The sequence below is a fragment of the Chlorocebus sabaeus genome, chromosome 29 (genome assembly GCF_047675955.1).
Source record: "Chlorocebus sabaeus isolate Y175 chromosome 29, mChlSab1.0.hap1, whole genome shotgun sequence".
Classification (NCBI taxonomy): domain Eukaryota; kingdom Metazoa; phylum Chordata; class Mammalia; order Primates; family Cercopithecidae; genus Chlorocebus; species Chlorocebus sabaeus.
In genome coordinates this window covers 17,118,727-17,143,245 of record NC_132932.1, presented here as the reverse complement: position 1 = coordinate 17,143,245, position 24,519 = coordinate 17,118,727, and the positions used below count along the sequence as shown (strand labels likewise).

Below are 24,519 nucleotides of genomic sequence, written 5' to 3'. Positions count from 1 at the left end.
CACTGACTACTCCCGCAACAGGACACGAACGAAGCTGAACCTGTCGGGACACCGCGCCGGGCACGCTCAGGTCCCACAGCGCGTGCTCATCGGCAGTCCCGAGCGCGAGTTCGGACAGGCAGCGCCCCCCTCCGACTGTGAGCGGGGACATTCTAGAACTCCGCACGCTTCCCGGCACCCCTTGAGTCTTCATCTCACACCCCGCCCGCGGGCACTCGGACGGCGGAAGTGAGCCGCGAGGGCGGAACTTGTTGTTACGGGTAACGGAAGTGTGGTGGCGTTGGGTTGAGCGGGCTTTTTGGAAGTTTGTGGCGGAGGTGAGGCCGTGGTGACTGCAGAGCGGCTCATGAGTTGCTCGGGCTCGGGCTGTGGGACTGGGACCCTAGGAGGGAGCGGTTCCATGGGGGAAAGGAGGCTCGTGTTCTGACTTGGCGTTCTGTGGCCTGGAAAGTAGACGCTCTCCGCTGTCTCCCGCTGCCTGCTTCAGCTTTCGCAGTTCCCTCCTAGGGCTGTGCCTCAGTGGCAGCCTCTCCTGTTAAATTCTTCTCCCTTGGTCGAGGTTCACCTCTTCTGAAAAATTTCCCTTAACCTTGCTTTGCATTTGTTGTCCAGTCACGTCTCCATCACCAGCTGCTTCGTGTTATAGTTTCTGTATTTGCGTTCACGGCTTGTTAACTGAAGAACCCGGAAGGGAAGGCCGCAGCGTTTCCCGCCGGCGGAGCTCTGCCATTCTCGGATCTTGACTTCAGATCTCTGATGCTCTCCGGCCTCTCTTGACAAGAAATTTACTTCGCGCTCAGGGAATTCACAGCCACCCGCCTGTGGTCTTACCTCTGGTTTTAGGATGATTTTAGCAAATGTGCCTAGATTGATAGAAACGTATTTCCCTCCGAGGCCGCCTGTCCCTTCTGGCTGGACACCTTATTAGGTTGGTGTGCCCTATTTGCATCCGGTAGTTCAAAGCATGAGATCTTGGAGTCTGGAGCTGGACAGACTTGGGTTTCACTTCTCTCTGTGCCACTTGCTAGCCTTCTAATCTTGGGGAAAATTCCCTAATCTCTGAATCCCAAAAATTGTTCATTTAAAATGGGGCTAGTATTACACGTACCTAATAGGTGGTATTGTGAAGGTCATGTTAATGAACGTAAAGTGCTGGGCCCAGTGTCTTCCCTATTATAGGGGTTCAATAATTTGTTCAACAAATATTTGTTAGTTACCTAGTTTGAGCTAGGTACTGTGTTAAGTGCTGGAGATACAGTGATAAAAACAGCTACGGTCCCTGTCCTTACGGGACTTACAGTCTAGTGGGAGATAACATTTGTTAATCTGATAATTACACATGTAATATTAAAAATTGGTGACAGTATGTAAGAGAGTTTACTGGTGCCATGAGATGATGTACTACGGAAACGTTTAACCTAGACTGAGATAGATAGATAGATAGATAGATAGATAGATAGATAGATTTTTTTTTTCTTTGAGATGGCGTCTCCCTCTGTCACCAGGCTGGAGTGCAGTGGCGCTATCTTGGCTCACTGCAACCTCCACCTCCTGAGTTCAAGTGATTCTCCTGCCTCAGCCTCCCAGGTAGCTGGGACTACAGGTGTGCGTCACCACGCCCAGCTAATTTTTTTGTATTTTTAGTAGAGACGGGGTTTCACCATGTTGGCCAGGATGGTCTTGATCTCTTGACCTCGTGATCCGCCCTCTTTGGCCTCCCAAAATGCTGAGATTACAGGCGTGAGCTACTGCGCCCGGCCTAGATTGACCTTTTGTGGAGATGTGTATTCAGCTGAGATCTGAAGGATTTGTAGGAATTAGTAATAAAAGATTGGGGGGCAGTGGATGGAAAGAGGAATATTTATTTAAGTTCCAGCTGGAAACATGTGGAAGGGCCTGTGGCAGAAAGAACTTGGAGATTTAAAGGACTGGAAGCAATTCTGTATGGCTGGAGCAGAGTGATGAAGGGGAGTTAGGCATGGGTCAGACTTTGCAGGGCTTAATTTTATCCTTACTTAACGATTTGGGACTGATAAGAAAGCAATGGAAGCCACTGAAGAGCTTTAAGATGAGGATGGCATGGAGGGAAGATAAGTCAGATAATCAGATTTGTGTTTCAAAACCATCACTTTAGTGGCTGCACAGAGGGGACAAGTTAGGAAACGATTGCAGTAGTTCAGGTGAGAGATGATGGGGGTTTGGAGTAATGTGTCAGTAGTGGAGATAGAGAAAAGTAGACAGATTTGGGAGATTTTTAGTAGGTAACATTGACAGGACTTGGAATGAATGTGGTGAAGGATGAAGGCAAAGTTGTTAAGAATGTTACCCAGGTTTCTGGTTTGAGCAGCTGAGTGGATGATGGTACCATTTATGGAGACGGGAAACACAGGAGGAAGAAGAGGAACAGATTTTCTTTCTACTAGGCTGTATTTCCCCCTTCTATTTTCATAGCTACTCACTGAATTCTATCTGCTTTATGTGCCTCCATTTCATCCCATCTTTTCTAGTCTCCAGTCACCACCCTAGTACAGGTCTTTATTATTTACACTAAAATAACTTCAAATGGTCTCTTAGCATTTGCTGTTTCTCCTTACCTTCTCCCCACTTTAATCTGCACAAAGATGCTAGTTTCTGTTTCCTCAAACACTTGCAATCTTGTGAGATTGTCTTTTGCTCAGAATTTTTTAATGGTTCTCAGTGATTTATGAAATAGAATCTCAATTCCTTAACCTGTTTACTCGCAGCCTATCTTTCCAGCCTTCCTACTCACTATTTTCCTACTTGGAGTCTATCTCAGCCATTTTACTCATTTTCCCCAAATAAATTTCTCATTTCCCATATGAATGCCTTTGTTCATGATACCCTTCTCAATAATGTATACAACCTGGTTGTCTTGACTATTTAAATTTAATCTCTAAGTTCCAGTTCAAGCTTTCCTCTGATGGGAAGCCTTGACATTTAAGAACACAATTACATCTTTTACCTTGTTAACTTCTCACCTTTTCTTTCTTTTTTTCTTTTTCTTTTTTTTTTTTTTTTTTAAGACAGAACCTTGCTCTGTCAGCCAGGCTGGAGTGCAGTGGTGTGATCTCGGCTCACTGCAAGCTCCGCCTCCCAGGTTCACGCCATTCTCCTGCCTCAGCCTCCCAAGTAGCTGGGACTACAGGCACCTCCCACCACATCCGGCTAATTTTTTGTGTGTTTTTAGTAGAGACAGGGTTTCGTCGTGTTAGCCAGGATGGTCTCAATCTCCTGACCTAGTGATCTGCCTGCCTTAGCCTCCCAAAGTGCTGGGATTACAGGCGTAAACCACCGTGCCCCGCCTCTTTTTTTTTTTTTGGTTTTTTTGAGGCAGGGTCTTACCTTGTTGCCTAGGCTGGAGTACAGTGGCATGATCATAGCTCACTGCAGCCTCACATTCTTGGGCTCTCCTTCTCACTTGATTTTATACCATTTAATTGGCACATAGCATTTATAGTGCTATTGGTTCATTTATTTGTCAAATACTTTATTACATGCTTATGATAATATATAATGCATTACATACTTGATATGCTGTTAAGTGGAGGCTTTGTTCTAGGTAGTATGGTGAGCAGATGATAACAAGTGTGGGCAAAAATTATGAAACCACTTGATTAGAATATAGGTTCCTAATAAGGCAATTCCAGGGAATTTTCAAGATTATTTTGGTTAGCTTAAGAATCATCTCACCACTGAACTTAAGAAGAAGAAGAAAAAAACCAATCACCGACTCAAAGATAGTTAGTTCTAAGTTTGTTGAGCACCTATTGCATAATAGGTATGAAATATTCAGTTAACAGGGAAGGAAAAAAAAATCAAGTTTGTTCATTTCTGGAATCTTCACCCACCTCTGATGCTTTTTCCTTATAGTTCTGTGATATGAGCAACAATGTACCAGAAGATTTTATCTCTAGCAGCAGAAAAAAAACCTCTGATGTTTTTCCCTTATAGTTCTGTGATATGAGCAACAATGGACCAGAAGATTTTATCTCTAGCAGCAGAAAAAACAGCAGACAAACTGCAAGAATTTCTTCAAACCCTGAGAGAAGATGATGTGAGTATTAGGAAGCATGTTCTCTTAAAATAAGTGTCAGGCGTGATGACATATTCAAAGGACATGTGAGAAAGAAAAATGCTGCTTCTTCATCTACTCCCCATTCACCGTAGGAGACAAGGATTTATTTAATAATAATTTATAGAGGTAAAGAAATTGGGATAAGAGAAATAGACAACTTGAGGGCATTTGTGACCAAATTTAAACCTGAAATAGCCTAAGAATGGAATGCTTTTACAACTGTATTTATAAAAGCAAATTAGTATACTTTTATCGTCTTTAGAACCATCCTATTTGAAGATAATATCCAGACTATAGTTATTGATTGAGACATTAGTTTTGCATTTTGATGCTTCTCTGTATTTTTCCTTAAATTAAGTTTATAAGCAGCAAAATATTTTGAGATTATTAGAAAAATTAGGGCCTCTGTTTTCACTATAAGTGTAGGATTATAAAATGGGATAGTAATTGCCTTATATGTTAGGCTGTTTATTCTTCCTAATGTTCTTTCTCAGCTGATATACTGCTCCTTTTTCCATAATAAATGATCTCATCCTATCCAGGTCCCTGCCTGGAAAAGAATCCCTCTTCAAGGTATATGTATAAGCAAGTAAAGACATTGAGTATCATGGGGCTTTTTTCTTTGTCAGTTGATGGGTATTATGTTTTTAAGGGAATTTTTATGTGTTAGTTTCGTAGTTATTGAAGCAAGGTGCATCTTAGTCTGTGTTATCTGACATACTAGGAATTGATGTAGGGTTGCTCTTTGATTTTTTTTTTTTCTTTGAAATTATTGAAGGCTGCCTTTATAGCTATTTTTTGAGATGGCTTGTTGCATGAGTTGTAACTTGAATCATTCTATAGACAAGATTCATTTAAACCAGCATTTACATTATTTATTTAAAGTTTCATGCCTCAAATTGAAGGCATGAACACTGTCAAATTGAAGACAGTGTTCCAGTTGTATTCTGAGTCTAGAATAGAGTAATGCTAATATTTCCCTCATTTTTCCATTAATGCAAAATCAGCTTTTTAGCAGCAACATTATATTGCAGTCTCATTGCTCTTATATTTATTATTTATTTATTTATTTATTTTTTGTATTTTTAGTAGAGACGGTTTCACCATGGCCAGGCTGGTCTTGAACTCCTGACCTCAGGTGATCCGCCTGCCTCAGCCTCCCAGAGTGCTGGGATTATAGGTGTGAGCCACCATGCCCGGCCTTATTTTTGTATATGTTGATATTAAGCTAAGTTTCCTTTATCTCTGAAGTCCTTTTAGAACCCATGTTAAAAACAATATATGGGCCAGGCATGGTGGCTTACACCTGTAATCCCAGCACTTTGGGAGGATTCCTTCAGGCCATGATTTGAGATCAGCTTAGGCAACATAATGAGACCGGGTTTCTTAAAACAACAAACTTTATGTTTGTTAACTGTCATCTTTTTTAGATTCATCTTGTTTTATTCCATCAAGGTCATTTTGTATGATTCTATTAACCATATTAATCACCTTTTTATCCTCTACAAATTTGTTAAGCATGTCAGTAATATATGCATGCAGTTCATTCGATAAAATGATCCATCTTTTACTCGAAGATGAACTCGAGTAAAAAAATTATAAAACACATAAAGAAGTCCTGTGGCAAGAAAGACTCCCACAGGACCAGAAGTGGGAAAATTCATATTCAAGGATTTAGAGCAATTTGAAAAAAAACTTGAAATATTTAACACAAATACTTAATACAGTATTTAACTTTATTTTTTTACTTAGAGACAGGATCTCACTCTTGCCCAGGCTGGAGTGCAGTGGGGCGATCTCGGCACACTGCAGCCTCAACCTCCTGGACTCAAGCGATCCTCCCACCTCAGCCTCCTGAATAGCTGGGAGTACGGGCATGTGCCACCATGTCCAACTAATTTTTGTATTTTTAGCAGAGATGGGGTTTCGCCATGCTTTCCAGGCTGGTCTTGAACTCCTGAGCTCAAGCAATCCACCCACCTCAGCCTCCTACAGTGCTGGGATTACACATGTGAGCCATTCTGCCTGACTTTGTATTTAACATATTTGAAGATGTAAATGAAGGAATAGAACCCACAAAATAAGGGATGGATTTAGAAAACGATCAAGGAAAACTTCTTGAAATGAAAACCTCAGTAGATGGTTTAACAGTAGATGAAACATTGCTAAAGAGAAAATTAGTAAAGTGGAATACAGAGCTGAGGATAACTAAATAAAGCACAGATTGTAAAGAGGTGGAAAATATAAAGAATATTTGAAATATACGCAGAGAACTTTGATAATATATTTTCTTCTTAAACACACAGGATGTTCATAAAAATTAATCATGTGTCATATACTAGAGCACAAAGAAAACATGGGTAGGTCCCATAAGGCAGAATTACTACAAACTATTCTCTGTGATCACAATGCAATAAAACTGGAAATGAAAACTGAAACTAAAAGTCAAAAAACAAAAGACACTTGTACCTGGAAATTAAAATACCTTCTAAATAACTCTTGGATGAAGAGATACAAACAGAAATTACAGGATTTTTGAAAAATAATTACAGATAACAAAAATACTATATGTTAAAATCCATGGAATAATGTTAAAAACAACTGTGTTTAACAAATGAAATAATGAAATCAATACAAATGAAATAATGAAAATAAACAAATTCTCAACTCAAAAACCTAGAAAAAAGAAAGTAAACAACAACAAAAAACAAACTACTAAAGATAAAAGTGGAAATTAATAAAGAAGAGAACAGAAAAATAGTGGATCAAATTAATCAAAATCTTGGTTCTTTGGGGGAAAAAAAACACCATTAATTAATATAATAAAACAGTGGAGTAAAAACATGCACAAAATGAGAAATGACAAGGGAGAAACACTGTTAATACAGAGAAAATCTCAAAAAATACTGTGAGACTACAGTACATTTCTGTGCAAATAAATTTGAAAACCTAGAGGAAATGGATAATTTCTTAGGCGCATACAGTTTAATAAAATTGAGCCAATTTGAGATGGAAAGCTTAAGCAGACCAGTTTCCATAGAAGAAAAGAGAAAGTGACGAAGGAACTACTTCATAGGCCCAGACAGTTTGACAGGAAACTTCTGTCAAACCTTTAAAGATCAGGTAGATAGTCCTAATGCTACATAAAGTGTTTCAGAGCATAAATAATAAAGAAAAACTTCCAAGTACTTTGAATGAAGCAAGTATAACATTGAATTAAACAAATATAACATTGATTTTTTATGCTGTCTTTATCAGGTATAACCCTAAACCTCATAAAGATAGCATAGAAAAAAGAGGTTATAGACTAATATCACTTATGAATATTGATATAAAAGTCTTAAATATTAAGGGACAGATTGCAACACCACATTTTAAAAAATACACCATGATCAAGTGGGATTTAATAGCAGGAATACAAGGTTGGTTCAATATTTGAAAGTATATTACTGTAAAGATTATACGATTATCTTCATGGATCACAGAAAGCCTTCGACAAAATTCAACACTCATTCCTAATAAAAACTTGAGAAAATCAGAGTGGGTGGCTGTTTCCTTTACATCATAAAATGTATACATCTAAATTCTAGAGTCAGCATGTTAGTGGGAAACCATAGAGGCATTTCCTCTAAGGCCGGGAACAAAGCAGTGATGCCGGCTGTCTCCACTACTGTGTAATGTTCTGGTTGGCTAGCCTATGCAGTTAACCTAGAGAAAACAATCACAGGCATGATAATAGAAACATAAAGGCTGACCGCGGTGGCTCACACCCATAATCACAGTGCTTTGGGAGGCCAATGTGGGCAGATCACTTGAGGTCAGGAGTTCTAAACCAGCCTGGCCAACATGGTGAAACCCTTCTCTATAAAAATACAAAAATTAGCTGGGCATGGTGGTGCATGCCTGTATTCCCAGCTACTCGGGAAACTGAAGCAGAAGAATCACTTGAACCTGGGAGGTGGAAGTTGCAGTGAGCCCAGATTGCACCATTGCACTTCAGCCTGGGCAAACAAAGTGAGATTCCATCTAAAAAAAAAAAAGGAAAAGAAGGAAAGAAAAACATAAAGTGTAAAACATCTCTCTTTGTAGACGGCATGATAGTATACCTGGAAAACCCTGGAGAATCTGTGATAAAACCGTCTATAAATAGAATTCATCAAGGTATCAGAATATAAAATTAATATGCAAAAATCAGTAGCATTCATACATAATAGTTAGAAGATAAAGTTGGAAAACAGTTGGACAGGCAGGGTGGCTCATGCCTGTAATCCCAGCACTTTGGGAGGCCGAGGCAGGCAGATCACCTGAGGTCAGGAGTTCTAAACCCGCCTGGCCAACGTGGTGAAACCCCTTCTCTACTAAAAATACAAAAATTAGCTGGGCATGGTGGTGCATGCCTGTAGTCTCAGCTATTTGGGAGGCTGAGGCAGGAGACTTGCTTGAACCTGGGAGGCAGAGGTTGCAGTGAGCTGAGATCACGCCACTGTACTCCAGCCTGGGTGACAGAGTGAGACTCCGTCTCAAAAAAAAAAAAAAAAGAAGATACAGTAAATGAGAAAGCCCTATTTACAATAGCAACAAAAAATAGGGATAAACCTGAGAAATGTCCAAAACCCATGTGAAAAAAACTATGAAACACTTCTAAAGGACAAAAGTAGAAAACTAGGAAGATATCCCCTGTTCTTGATTGGGGAGTCTCAGCATCATGAAAATGTCAATTCTCCCCAAGTTAATTTATCAATTTAATACCAATAAAAATTCCATTGAGCTATTTTGTTTAACTAGATAAGCTGACTGTAAAATTCATATAGCAAATTGTACACACAGGAATAGTTAGGGAAAAACTGAAAAGAGCTCTGAGGGAGGATTAACCCTAGCGGAGACTAAACACCACAAAAACTTTTATAAATAAGGGTGCGGTACTGGTACGTGAGTAGATGAACAGAAATGGAATAGGATACAAAGAATAGAATAGGTAATGCATAAGAGTGGAAAGTCTCAAAATAGATCCAACTACAAGTAAAATCTAGTATATAATAAAATTACATCTTAAAACAGTGAAATATAGTCTTTGACAAATGGTATTGGAACAACTGGGTGGACATTTGGAAAAAATAGATAAAATTAGATGTTTCTCATATTCAAGAGTAAGCTCCAAATGAATCAGAAATGTAAATGTAAAAAACAAATGTAAATAAATGTCAGGGCTGGGCACAAGGGCTTATCCCTGTAATCCCAGCACTTTGGGAGGCTGAGGTGGGAAGATCGCTTGAGCCAGGAGGTTGAGATTACAGTGAGCTATGATATAACTGTGCCACTGCACTTCAACAGGGGTGACAGTGAGACACTGTCTCTTAAAAAAATAAATTAAATAAAAAACTAAGTATATGTCGGAAGAAAACATGGATGAATTTCTCTTTAAGCTCAGTGCAGTGAAAAGCTGTCTAACTATTGTACAACATATAGATGCAATAAACGATAAGTTTGTTGACATAAAAGTTTAAAAGTTTGTGTGGCCAGAAATACCATAAGCAGAGTCAAAAGACAAATGGCAAACTGGGAAAAAATATTTGTAAACATATCACAGATAAAGGATTAATATCCCTAATTCATAAATAACTTGGGGGGAGATAAAAAAATTATATTTAAAAAAGGCAAAAAACATGAGAATAATCACTAAAAGATATGTAAAAAATGGCCTTAAACATAAGAAAATATGCTCAACTTCACTCATAATAAGAGAAATGTAAATTAAAAAGATATATTTCTTGTCCGATTGAGCCATTTGGGGGAAACAGGTACTCATTCATTGCTGGTAGGAATGAAAAATGGTATGACCATGGTTAGAATTTGGTAATACCCAGTAAAACTGCATATACATTTTCCCTCAACCCAGTCATCCCACTTCTAGGAAATGTGCAAAATGTGTAGTATTCTCCCTTTCATATGAAGAAGAAGAGAAAACATACATATGTCTGGGTATCATTACAAAAAAAAGAAACAAAGAATACTTTAACCATACTGAAGGTGGGGAGGGGAGAAAGAACTATTCTAAGTATTTTATTATCTACCCACAGTCTTGGTATGGGAGTGGTGGGGAGAAATACAAATAAACCTTGAACTCTTTAGTAGGATTGTTTATTGTAGTGGTACTGGTGAAGCAATTTTGAAACTATTTTAGATGTAATAAACATGTTGATATTCAGAATCAGTGTTCTTTCACTGGTAAAGGGACATGCAATTATGAAATGTAGGAAGGCAAGAAAGAATCCTGTGGAGACAGATTAAAAATAGAGGTACTGGGCCGGGCGCAGTGGCTCACGCCTGTAATCCCAGCACTTTGGGAGGCCGAGGCGGGCGGATCACGAGGTCAGGAGATCGAGACCATTCTGGCTAACACGGTGAAACCCCGCCTCTACTAAAAATACAATTAGCTGGGCGTGGTGGCGGGCGCCTGTAGTCCCAGCTACACCGGAGGCTGGGGCAGGAGAATGGCGTGAACCCGGGGGGTGGGGCTTGCAGTGAGCCGAGATTGTGCCACTGCATCCAGGCTGGGCGACAGAGCGAGACTCCATCTCAAAAAAAAAAAAAAAAAAAGAAATAGAGGTACTGGTGTGAACTTGTGAACTTAGGCTTTCTCAGATATGTGTATGTGTATGTGTACATGTATTTTTCTTTTCTTTTTTTTTTTTTTTTTTTTGAGGCGGAGGCTCACTCTGTCGCCCAGGCTGGAGTGCAGTGGTGCAATCTCGGCTCACTGCAATCTCTGCTTCCTGGGTTCAGGTGATCCTCCTGCCTCAGCCTCCCGAGTAGCTGGGACTACAGGCACATGCCACCACGCCCAGCTAATTTTTTTTTGTATTCTTTTTCGTAGAGACGAGGTTTCACCTTGTTAGCCAGGATGGTCTGGATCTCCTGACTTCGTGATCCGCCCACCTTGGCCTCCCAAAGTGCTGGGATTACAGGTGTGAGCCACCACGCCTGGCCACGTGTATATTTTTATGTGTATAAACATGCATACATTTCCTTGCTCTCTCCACTGAAAGAACCATGAAGCAAAGATGCCATAGTTGCTCCATGTGGTGGCTCACGCCTGTAATCCCAACACTTTGGGAAACTGAATCGGTTGATCACTTGAGTCCCAGGAGTTCAATACCAGTTTGGGCAACATGATCAAATCATGTCTCTATAAAAGAAAAATAATAAATTTTAAAAAGATGCCATGGTAACAACAAACAAACCCATCACCTAGATCTTTGCTGTTTCATAACCATTCCCCACTCAAGGGAACCAGGGCTCATCAGAGAAATGGCTGAGTTTATGGGTGGGCAGGATGGATACAAGATTAACCTGGAACATCTTTCTATACCAGAAAGGAAAGAAGTGCTCAAAAAAGACAATGGGGGCATGTCACAAAGACACAAGAGCCAGCTTGAAGGGTTTTCCTTTGGCCAAATCTGGGACTATTTGAGCATCAAAATAATTAAGTTCAGTAATGAACCATTGAAAATTACAGAGATATATAAGTTCATACTAATAATTAATAAATAAGTAAATCACTTTGGGAGTTCAAGGAGAAGATCACTTGAGTCCAGGAGTTTGAGACCAGCTTGGACAACATAGTGAGACCCCACCTCTGCAAACAAATAATTAAAAAAATTAGCCTGGCATATTGGCACTTGCTTGTATTCCTAGCTAACTGGAGGGGTGCTGAGGCAGGAGAATTGCTTGAGCCCAGGAGTTTGAAGTTATAGTGAGCTATGATTGTGCCACTGCAGTCCAGCCAGGGCGACAAAGAAGACTGTGTCTCTAAGTAAGGTAAGTAAAGTAAGTAAATGAATACATGGGTAGAAAGGAGTTCTCTTACTTACAGTGTAGGAGTTGGAAAATCATTACTTTGCAATTGTCATGGTAAAGATTGAACCAGGCAAGAAATACCAATGAATGCTAAATCCAGGGGGACTTGAAAAACATTGATATGATACAATTAATGAAGCTGAGAACCTTATTCCAATTCTCCTCAGTAATTATTTCACTAATGTTCTCTTTATGTTCCAGGATCCCATTCAGCATCCTACATCGCTCTTACTTGTCATTTCCCCCTGATAGCCTGCATTCTGCAACAGTTCTCAGTCTTTCCTTATCTCTGTTGATCATGATAGTCTTGAGGAGTATTGATTAGTTGTTTTGCTGAATGTGTCTCAATTAGGGCCTGTTTGGTGTTGTCTCATGATTGGACCAAGGTTATGTATGCCTGGCATAAGGACCACAGAAATGGTACCATGCCCTTTTTAGTGTATCAAATCACTGAGCTCTTGATGTCAGTGTCATTCCTGGTGATACTGACTGATAACCTGGTAACAGTGGTTTCTGCTGGGCTTTTCCATTTTACAGGGAGAAAATTAGATGAGGAGCAAGATATTTGCATGGTCTTAAAGTGTCTCCCTATAAATTGCTTACTGGTGGCAAAGGGACAGGGTGGGGGAAGTAATTATAAAGTGCGATCAGAATTAATATCACCAACGAGGGACAGATGGACATCATGTGCTTCCTGATGTGATACTCCCAGAATGACATGATATCACCTGTGTTCTTATGAGACCGCACAAACTCAATCTAGCCACAAGGAAACATCAGACAACACAAAATGAAGAATGTTCTATTTTTTTAAAAAAACTAAAATTTATTTGGATTGTACTGTTAACTTGGTAGTTCCAGTCTGCTAATTAAAAATTTTAAAGCCTTCTGAGATAACAGGGATACTTAAATCTTACTTGCTCTATTTCTGAGCTTTAAAATGTAGTGAAAAGCACAACTGAACATGGTCAAAAGGAAGACTGAAGATCACATAAGTGGAAGGAGGAAGAAGGGGAGTAGAGGACAGAGACAATAGAAGAAAATTAACATTCGTTGAGTACTTGTCGTGTGTTAGGCTCCGTGCAAATTCTTCTACCCTTTATCTCAGTCCTTTGAGGTGGAGAAATGGACACACATGACAGATAAAATAACTTGCCTGAGGTTATATAGCTAGTAAATGGTATAGCTAGGATTTACATACAGGGCTTCTGATTCTGGATCCAGCTTTTCTCCCCCCGCCTCCTATGCCACACTGCTTTCTGTTGAAACTGAACTATTTCAAAAAGAGTCAACAGCTTCTCAGCCTTGGTAGTCCTCACATTTTGGCTTGGATAAATCTTTGTTGTGGGCTGTCCAGTGCACTGCAGAATGTTTGATAGCATCCCTTACCTCTACCCACTAGATTCCAACAGCACCCTTCCGGCTGTGACAACTAGAAATGTTTCTAGACATTGTATAGTGTCCCCTGGGGAACAAAAATCACTGGTTGAGAACTGCTGCTCTAAGGGTTATGTCAAGGATCAAGTACTCTGTTGGAAGGTATAGGCAAGAGTAATAGATACTACTCTATTATATATTTAGTAGAGAGATGGACTCCAGCTGGAAACACCAGCTTCATGTACTTGTGGAAGAGATAGTTTATTGTTTTATTAGTCTTGGTTTCTGTGACACTTCTCTCCCTAGATTATCCTCCAGTGTTTTTGACCTTTGTGTTTGCTGGCAGCTGCTTCTCTTTCTAACGACTGACTCTTGGTGTTTCTCTTCTCTTTATATTCTTTCCTGGATGGTCTCATCTGTTTCCATTGATGCTCCACTTTGGCATATTTCATTGTCATCTACTTGGCACTTCCACTTGGGTATCTCAGAATAGTGCTTCTGAGCCTCACAGCAGACCTGAATCATAAACTGCGAGTAGAACCTGGAAATTTGTTTTAGTAAACTCTCAGGGTGATTTAGATGCTTCCTTAATCCCAGATTTTCACCACGTAAACAGATGGTGCCACTATTCACCCAGCTAGCTGGAGTCCTCCTTGATTTCTTCTTTCATCACCACCCCCTACTTCACTTCCAAACTAAGGAATTTCTGTTCTTAGTTCTCAAATATGTATCTTGGATCTATCTACTTTTCTTCATTTTCTGTATTAGTGTGCTAGGGCTGCTGTTACAAAGTACCACAAATTGGGTAGCTTAAATAGCAGCAATGTAATGTTTCACAGTTCTGGAGACTAGAAGTCCAAATAAAGTGTTGTCAGGGTTGGTTCCTTTTGAGGGCTATGAGAATTTGTTCTGTGCCTCTTGCCTAGCTTCTGGTGGTTTGCTGGCAACCTTTAGCATTCCTTGGCTTGTATCACCTGATCTCTGCTTTCATCTTCACTTGGAATTCCCCCTGTTTGTGTTTCTGTGTCCAGAGTTCCCCTTTTTATAAGGGCATCAGTCATTGGAGTAGGACCCATCCTAATGACATCAACTAATCACACCTACAAGAACCCAATTTCCAAATAAGGTCACATTCTGAAGTACTGGGGGTTAGAATTTCAACATATGAAATTTGGGGATGTGGGGAGGACACAATTCAATTCATAACACCTCTATTACTTTGGTCTAGGCCACTGTCATCTCTCTCTTAAACATAGTAGCAGTCTACTAACAGGTATCCCCATTTCACTCTTAAACCCCCATAACTCATTCTCCACACAAGGAGCAAGGATGATTTTTGAAAATATCATCTCACTTCCTTCCTTTCTCTTTAGTAACTTCTTTTGCATAGACAAAAGCTAAACTTCTACCATGGCCTGTAAGATTCTTCATAATCTGGTCCTTTCCTGTCTCTCTTCAAACTCATCTATTCTTTTCTTTATTATTCTCCAGCCATATTGATTTTTTTTTTTTTTTTAAACAAGACTTTGGCCTCAAATATGCCAAGCTCTTTGCTTCTTCTTGGCCATTGCACATGATCATACTTCTATCTGGAATATCCTTCTCTAACTCCTTTGAATAATTAGCTCCTTCTTGTCCTCCAGGTCTCTACTTAAATGTTACCTACTTCAGAGAAGCTTCCCCTTACTATCCTAAATGAAGTTTCCTTCCTTTCCTCACTTATTTTCTATCTCAGCCTCTTATTTGGTTCTTTTACAATTTTTTTTCTGCCATCCTTTCCCCTCCTGCTCTATTATAAACTCTGAGTCAAATTACTATGTCTGTCTTGTTCATCTTTATAACATGCCTAAGGAAAATAACACACTCACAAAGTACTTGTTGGATGAATGTATGTTCCCAACTTAGTGCTGAGTGCTCCATAAATGTTTATAGAATGAGTATGAATAGATTTTAGTCTTGACAGTCCAGGATCATATTAAGATATACCCTCCTCTGTCTAAAAATTATGGTGTTTGTAATACTTGGCGTCTCTGAATGATCTGAACCTGACAGGAGTACTTTTTCATATGGAGTGTTTAGGTCATTGGGGTAAAACACTGTTGCCAGAGACTTGTAGCTTTTTCTTTCTTTGCAGTTGACTAATCTCCTTCAGAATCAAGCAGTGAAAGGAAAAGTTGCTGGAGCACTCCTGAGAGCCATCTTCAAAGGTAATAATAATTAATGTAACTTCTGTCTATCTCCTACATTCATTGGTAGATTTGTTTAGTTTTGGTACTTTTCTTACTGTTTGAAGCACCACTGGAACATTTTCCATGTTTTGAGGCTTCTGCAGAATCAACTACAGCAGCAGTTTCCTGTCTAGTGGACTTAAATAATTTTACTGAAGGGAGTTGAAGTGGCTACCTGAGATTGTGTTGCTGATTTTGGAGCCTATAATTACATAATGTGCTTTTCGTAAAATCTGCTTTGGTTTACTTGTGCTTTTAAGATTGTGGAGAAGAGAACAGCAATGTTTAATACATAATCCATGCTTAACAAGGGGCGAGTAACCACTGGGGTTTAATGAAATGGGGTATCTTGAGGTGCCTTGTATAGAGATTCTTCATGCCCAGTGAGACATATTTGTTCTCCTGTCTTGAACAAGGGCTAGTTTAAGTTGTTGCAGATTGTGACTTATAGTGGTTTTATAAATTCTGGTAGGATAAAATTTTACAAGGCAAAAATTAAGTGTCTTTGGACTCTTAATTAGGTATGTTAACTTGGTTTATTTTTCTTCGCCCAAGTAAATTAGATCTCTTCTGCAAGGGTACAAAAACACATCTTCCTATTCATGAAGGAACTTTCGTTTCTGTTTTTTGTTTTTTAATTATACTTTAAGTTCTAGGGTACATGTGTACAACATGCAGGTTTGTTACATATGTATACATGTGCCATGTTGGTGTGCTGCACCCATTAACTGGTCATTTACATTGGATATATCTCGTAATGCTATCCCTCCCCCCACCCCCTCCCCACAATAGGACCCCGTGTGTGATGCTCCCCTTCCTGTGTCCAAGTGATCTCATTGTTCAGTTCCCACCTATGAGTGAGAACATGCGGTATTTGGTTTTCTCTTCTTGTGATAGTTTGCTGAGAATGATGGTTTCCAGGTGCATCCATGTCCCACAAAGGACACGAACTCATCCTTTTTTATGGCTGCATAGTATTCCATGGTGTATATGTGCCACATTTTCTTAATCCAGTCTGTCACTGATGGACATTTGGGTTGATTCCAAGTCTTTGTTATTGTGAATAGTGCCACAGTAAACATACATGTGCATGTGTCTTTATAGCAGCATGACTTATAATCCTTTGGGTATATCCCCAGTAATGGGATGGCTGGGTCAAATGGTATTTCTAGTTTTAGATCCTTGAGGAATCGCCACACTGTTTTCCACAATGGTTGAACTAGTTTACAGTCCCACCAACAGTGTAAAAGTGTTCCTATTTCTCCACATCCTCTCCAGCACCTGTTGTTTCCTGATTTTTTAATGATTGCCATTCTAACTGGTGTGAGATGGTGTCTCATTTTGGTTTTGATTTGCATTTCTCTAATGGCGAGTGATGATGAGCATTTTTTCATGTGTCTGTTGGCTGTATGAATGTCTTCTTTTGAGAACTGTCTGTTCATATCCTTTGCCCACTTTTTGATGGGGTTGTTTGTTTTTTTTCTTGTAAATTTGATTGAGTTCTTTATAGGTTCTGGATATTAGCCCTTTGTCAGATGAGTAGACTGCAAAAATTTTCTCCCATTCTGTAGGTTGCCTGTTCACTATGATGGTAGTTTCTTTTGCTGTGCAGAAGCTTTAGTTTAATTAGATCCCATTTGTCAATTTTGGGTTTTGTTGCCATTGCTTTTGGTGTTTTAGACATGAAGTCCTTGCCCATGCCTATGTCCTGAATGGTATTACCTAGGTTTTCTTCTAGGGTTTTTATGGTTTTAGGTCTAACATTTAAGTCTCTAATCCATCTTGAATTAATTTTTGTATAAGGACTAAGGAAAGGATCCAGTTTCAGCTTTCTACTTATGGCTAGCCAATTTTCCCAGCACCATTTATTAAATAGGGAATCCTTTCCCCATTTCTTGTTTTTGTCAGGTTTATCAAAGATCAGATGGCTGTAGATGTGTGGTATTATTTCTGAGGGCTCTGTTCTGAGATTGGTCTGTATCTCTGTTTTAGTACCAGTACCATGCTGTTTTGGTTACTGTAGCCTTGTAGTATAGTTTGAAGTCAGGTAGCGTGATGCCTCCAGCTTTGTTCTTTTGGCTTAGGATTGTCTTGGTAATGCGGGGTCTTTTTTGGTTCCACATGAACTTTAAAGCAGTTTTTTCCAATTCTGTGAAGAAAGTCATTGGTAGCTTAATGGGGATGGCATTGAATCTATAAATTACCTTGGGCAGTATGGCCATTTTCACGATATTGATTCTTCCTATCCATGAGCATGGTATGTTCTTCCATTTGTTTGTGTCCTCTTTTATTTCACTGAGCAGTGGTTTGTAGTTCTCCATGAAGAGGTTCTTTACATCCTTTGTAAGTTGGATTCCTAGGTATTTTATTCTCTTTGAAGCTGTTGTGAATGGGAGTTCATTCATGATTTGGCTCTTTGTCTGTTACTGGTGTGTAAGAATGCTTGTGATTTTTGCACATTGTTTTTGTATCCTGAGACTTTGCTGAAGTTGCTTATGAGCTTAAGGAGATTTTGGGCTGAGACAATGGAGTTTTCTAAATATGCAATCATGTCATCTGCAAAGAGGGACAATTAGACTTCTTCTTTTCCTAACTGAATACCCTTTATTTCTTTCTCTTGCCTGATTGCCCTAGCCAGAACTTCCAACACTGTGTTGAATAGGAGTGGTGAGAGAGGGCATCCCTGTCTTGTACCAGTTTTCAAAGGGAATGCTTCCAGTTTTTGTCCATTCAGTATGATACTGGCTGTGGGTTTGTCATAAATAGCTCTTATTATTTTGAGATACATTCCATCAATACCGAATTTATTGAGAGTTTTTAGCATGAAGGGCTGTTGAATTTTGTCGAAGGCCTTTACTGCATCTATTGAGATAATCATGTGGTTTTTGTCTTTGGTTCCATTTATATGCTGGATTACGTTTATTGGTTTGCGTATGTTGAACCAGCCTTGCATCCCAGGGATGAAGCCCACTTGAGCATGGTGGATAAGCTTTTTGATGTGCTGCTGGATTCGGTTTGCCAGTATTTTATTGAGGATTTTTGCATCGATGTTCATCAGGGATATTGGTCTAAACTTCTCTTTGTTTGTTGTATCTCTGTCAGGCTTTGGTATCAGGATGATGTTGGCCTCGTAAAATGAGTTAGGGAGGATTCCCTCTTTTTTTATTGATTGGAATAGTTTCAGAAGGAATGGTACCAACTCCTCCTTGTACCTCTGGTAGAATTCGGCTGTGAATCTGCCTGATCCTGGACTTTTTTTGGTTGGTAGGCTATTAATTATTGCCTCAATTTCAGAGCCTGCTATTGGTCTATTCAGGGATTCAACTTCTTCCTGGTTTAGTCTTGGGAGAGTGTATGTGTCCAGGAAATTATCCATTTCTTCTAGGTTTTCTAGTTTATTTGCATAGAGGTGTTTATAGTATTCTCTGATGGTAGTTTGTATTTCTGTGGGGTCAGTGGTGATATCCCCTTTATCATTTTTTATTGCGTCTATTTGATTCTTCTCTCTTTTCTTCTTTATTAGTCTTGCTAGCGGTCTGTCAATTTTGTTGATCTTTTCAAAAAACCAGCTCCTGGATTCATTGATTTTTTGGAGGGTTTTTTGTGTCTCTATCTCCTTCAGTTCTGCTCTGATTTTAGTTATTTCTTGCCTTCTGCTAGCTTTTGAATGTGTTTGCTCTTGCTTCTCTAGTTCTTTTAATTGTGATGTTAGGGTGTCAATTTTAGATCTTTCCTGCTTTCTCTTGTGGGCATTTAGTGCTATAAATTTCCCTCTATACACTGCTTTAAATGTGTCCCAGAGATTCTGGTATGTTATATCTTTGTTCTCATTGGTTTCAAAGAACATCTTTATTTCTGCCTTCATTTCGTTATGTACCCAGTAGTCATTCAGGAGCAGGTGGTTCAGTTTCCATGTAGTTGAGCGGTTTTGATTGAGTTTCTTAGTCCTGAGTTCTAGTTTGATTGCACTGTGGTCTGAGAGACAGTTTGTTATAATTTCTGTTCTTGTACATTTGCTGAGGAGTGCTTTACTTCCAACTATGCGGTCAATTTTGGAGTAAGTGCGATGTGGTGCTGAGAAGAATGTATATTCTGTTGATTTGGGGTGGAGAGTTCTGTAGATGTCTATTAGGTCTGCTTGGTGCAGAGTTGAGTTCAATTCCTCGATATCCTTGTTAACTTTCTGTCTCGTTGATCTGTCTAATGTTGACAGTGGGGTGTTGAAGTCTCCCATTATTATTGTATGGGAGTCTAAGTCTCTTTGTAAGTCTCTAAGGACTTGCTTTATGAATCTGGGTGCTCCTGTATTGGGTGCATATATATTTAGGATAGTTAGCTCTTCCTGATGAATTGATCCCTTTACCATTATGTAATGGCCTTCTTTGTCTCTTTTGATCTTTGATGGTTTAAAGTCTGTTTTATCAGAGACTAGGATTGCAACCCCTGCTTTTTTGGTTTTCCTTTTGGTAGATCTTCCTCCATCCCTTTATTTTGCGCCTATGTGTGTCTCTGCATGTGAGATGGGTCTCCTGAATACAGCAAACTGATGGGTCTTGACTCTTTATCCAATTTGCCAGTCTGTGTCTTTTAATTGGACCATTTAGTCCATTTACATTTAAGGTTAGTATTGTTATGTGTGAACTTGATCCTGTCATTATGATATTAGCTGGTTATTTTGCTCGTTAGGTGATGCAGTTTCTTCCTAGCATTGATGGACTTTACATTTTGACATGTTTTTGCAATGGCTGGTACCTGTTGTTCCTTTCCATGTTTAGTGCTTCCTTCAGGAACTCTTGTAGGGCAGGCCTGGTGGTGACAAAATCTCTCAGCATTTGCTTGTCTGTAAAGGATTTTATTTCTCCTTCACTTATGAAACTTAGTTTGGCTGGATATGAAATTCTGGGTTGAAAATTCTTTAAGAATGTTGAATATTGGCCCCTACTCTCCCCTGGCTTGGAGAGTTTCTGCTGAGAGATCTGCTGTTAGTCTGGTGGGCTTCCCTTTGTGGGTAACCCGACCTTTCTCTCTGGCTGCCCTTAACATTTTTTCCTTCATTTCAACTTTGGTGAATCTGACAATTATGTGTCTGCTCTTCTCGAGGAGTATCTTTGTGGCGTTCTCTGTATTTTCTGAATTTGGATGTTGGCCTGCCTTACTAGGTTGGGGAAGTTCTCCTGGATGATATCCTGCAGAGTGTTTTCCAACTTGGTTCCTTTTTTCCTGTCAGTTTCAGGCACACCAATCAGATGTAGATTTGGTCTTTTCACATAATCCCATCATTCTTGGAGGCTTTGTTCATTTCTTTTTACTCTTTTTTCTCCACACTTCTCTTCTTGCTTCATTTCATTCATTTGATCTTCAATCGCTGATACTCTTTATTCCAGTTGATTGAGTCGGCTACTGAAGCTTGTGCATTTGTCACGTATTTCTCGTGTTATGGTTTTCATCTCTATCAGTTCTTTTAAGGTCTTCTCTGCATTGATTATTCTAGTTATCTGTTCATCCATTCTTTTTTCAAGGTTTTTAGTTTCTTTGTGCTGGTTACGTAGTTCCTCCTTTAGCTCTGAGAAGTTTGATCAACTGAAGCCTTCTTCTCTCAACTCGTCAAAGTCATTCTCCGTCCAGCTTTGTTCCGTTGCTGGTGATGAGCTGCGTTCCTTTGGAGGGGGAGATGTGCTCTGATTTTTTGAATTTCCAGCTTTTCTGCATTGCTTTTTCCCCATGTTTGTGGTTTTATCTGCCTTTGGTCTTTGATGATGGTGACGTACTGATGGGGTTTTGGTGTGGTGTCCTTTCTGTTTGTTAGTTTTCCTTCTAACAGTCAGGACCCTCAGCTGTAGGTCTGTTGGAGTTTGCTTCAGGTCCACTCCAGACCCTGTTTGCCTGGGTATCAGCAGCGGAGGCTGCAGAAGATAGAATATTGCTGCACAGCGAGTGTTGCTGTCTGATTCTTGCTCTGGAAGCTTCGTCTCAGGGGTGTACCCTGCCGTGTGAGGTGTGAGGTGTCGGTCTGCACCTAGTGTGGGATGTCTCCCAGTTAGGCTACTCAGGGGTCAGGGACCCACTTGAGCAGGCAGTCTGTCTGTTCTCAGATCTCAACCTCCGTGCTGGGAGATCCACTGCTCTCTTCAAAGTTGTCAGACAGGGTCATTTACCTCTGCCAAGGTTTCTGCTGCTTTTTGTTTAGCTATGCCCTGTCCCCAGAGGAGGAGTCTACAGAGGCAGGCCGGCCTCCTTGAGCTGCGGTGGGCTCCAGCCAATTCGAGCTTCCCGGTGGCTTCATTTACCCACTTAAGCCTCAGCAATGGCGGGCGCCCCTCCCCCAGCCTCGCTGCTGCTTTGCAGTTAGATCTCAGACTGCTGTGCTAGCAATGAGGGAGGCTCTGTGGGCGTGGGACCCTCCGGGCCAGGTGTGGGATATAATCTCCTGGTGTGCCGCTTGCTAAGACCCTTGGTAAAGCGCAGTATTAGGGTGGGAGTTACCCGGTTTTCCAGGTGTTGTGTCTCAGTTTCCCTTGGCTAGGAAAAGGGATTCCCTTCCCCCTTGCGCTTCCCAGGTGAGGCGATACCTCGCCCTGCTTCAGCTCTCGCTGGTCGGGCTGCACCAGCTGACCAGCACCGATTGTCTGGCACTCCCCAGTGAGATGAACCCGGTACCTCAGTTGAAAATGCAGAAATCGGCTGGGTGCGGTGGCTCAAGCCTGTAATCCTAGCACTTTGGGAGGCCGAGACGGGCGGATCACGAGGTCAGGAGATCGAGACCATCCTGGCTAACACGGTGAAACCCCGTCTCTACTAAAAAATACAAAAAACTAGCCGGGCGTGGTGGCGGCGCCTGTAGTCCTCGCTACTTGGGAGGCTGAGGCAGGAGAATGGCGTAAACCCGGGAGGCGGAGCTTGCAGTGAGCTGAGATCCGGCCACTGCACTCCAGCCTGGGCGACAGAGCTAGACTCCGTCTCAAAAAAAAAAAAAAAAAAAAAAAAAGAAAATGCAGAAATCACCCGTCTTCTGTGTCACTCACGCTGGGAGCTGGAGGCTGGAGCTGTTCCTATTCGGCCATCTTGGGCGTGCCCCTGTTTTTTTTTTTTGTTTGAGACGGAGTCTTGCTCTGTCCCAGGCTGGAGTGCAGTGGCGCCATCTCAGCTCACTGCAAGCTCCGCCTCCCAGGTTCACGCCATTCTCCTGCCTCAGCCTCCCAAGTAGCTGGGACTACAGGCGCCTGCCACCAAGCCCGGCTAATTTTTTTTGTATTTTAGTAGAGATGGGGTTTCACCATGTTAGCCAGGATGGTCTCGATCTCCTGACCTCGTGATCCGCCTGCCTCGGCCTCCCAAAGTGCTGGGATTACAAGCGTGAGCCACCGTGCTCGGCCGAAAGAACTTTCAAGATTGGTTGAGTCAACCTGTATGGAAACTTGCTAAATGTTTTATAGAAATATCAGAGAAAAGGAAATAATGAAAGATCAATAGCAGCTGCCTATGTGCACTACTAAATAGTAGAGCAATTCTATGGCTTTTAGTGTATTCACAGTTGTGTATCCATTACCACAATTGATTTTAAAACAATTTCATTATCCCTGAAAGAAGGTTTGCATCTCTTAGATGTCACCTCTCCAAACCCCTAGTCCATTCCAGTCCTAAGAAACCACGGATCTACTTTTTGTCTCTACAGATTTGTCTATTCTGGACATTTCATTTAGTGGAATCATTCTACATATGGTCCTTTGTGACTGACTTCTTTCATTTATAATGTTCCAAAGGTTCTTCTATGTTGTAATATGTATCAGTAGTTTATTTTTACTGCTGAATAATATTCCATTATGTGGATATACAACATTTTTCCATTCATGAGTTGATGAAGACTTAAGTTGTATCTATTTTCTGGCTATTATAAATAATACTACTATGAACATTTATGTATACATTTTTGTGTGGACATATGTTTTCCTTCCTCTTGGATATATATCTAGGAGTGGAATTGCCAGATCATATGGAAACTCTTATGTTTAAGTGTTTGAGAAACCGCCAAACTGTTTTCCACTGTGGCTGGATTAAGATGCCCATTTTTTCACATCCTCATCAACACTTGTTATTATCTTTTTTTCAGCTTTTATTTATTTTCATCACTTTTTCTTCATGATCCAGATATTTTAAAATGCAAAGAAAATTAACTTTTAATGATATGTTCAGGGACTGGCACTAAAAAAAATTTTCAGACTGCAAATGAGTTATACAAATGAAAATATCAAATGGAGATCCAGTTATCAAAATGAAAGCACTGAACATATTAAAAGTTCACAAGTATTTGTATAGAGCACATTAAAAAAGCTTGCTAACTGTTGTGATTTTAAAGAACTATTGCAGAAGTTTGAAGAAAATAGATTTATTAACATTAAATTTGGGTTACTGGATTTCTCAAAAGCTGTAAGACCTATTAGAAGGTTACTTCATCCTGTACTACATAATTATTCAAATAAATTAATAAAATAGGTGGATGAAGAAAAGATGACATTTTCGTCCCTTTACTTTGGCTAAATTAAGCACTTTTTCAAAGCCCTTAATCATTGCTTTTCTAAGCACTATAGTAATCAGTTGTTTGATAATTCTATTTTTTGTATTTAACTACAAACCTGTTCGTTTTTCCTATTTATCTATCAATCTTGTAAGATTTCTTCCTTTGTTTCTGTACCCCCTGTTTAAAACAATAAGGTTCCCCCTGCTGTGAGGAAGCTGGAGCACTTAGGAGACGTAAGATATACACTTATTGTATCCAGTTGGTGGAATCAGGGGATTTGCAGAAAGAAATAGCATCTGAGATCATAGGATTACTGATGCTGGAGGTAAGATGGCAAACAAAAACTTTTATTTGAGGGTAGATTTTGGGGGGTTTGTAGTTTGTTGAGGGAAGGAAAACTTAAGTGCCTAACCTAGCATAGTTCTTATTTATGAATAAGACCTGTT

The 24,519-nt window shown here is 40.1% G+C and overlaps 1 protein-coding gene across 1 annotated transcript in view; it reads left to right on the top strand.

Annotated features, from left to right (window-relative positions):
• Positions 1-241: 241 nt before the first annotated feature.
• Positions 242-24,519, top strand: part of FANCI (FA complementation group I) — an 80,367-nt gene continuing 56,089 nt past the window's right edge. The window contains exons 1-4 of the mRNA XM_007990349.3: positions 242-317; positions 3,973-4,075; positions 15,465-15,537; positions 24,268-24,398. Coding sequence (XP_007988540.3) covers positions 3,992-4,075; positions 15,465-15,537; positions 24,268-24,398 — 288 coding nt within the window. The 5' untranslated portion in view covers positions 242-317; positions 3,973-3,991. The remainder of the gene's footprint in view (positions 318-3,972; positions 4,076-15,464; positions 15,538-24,267; positions 24,399-24,519) is intronic.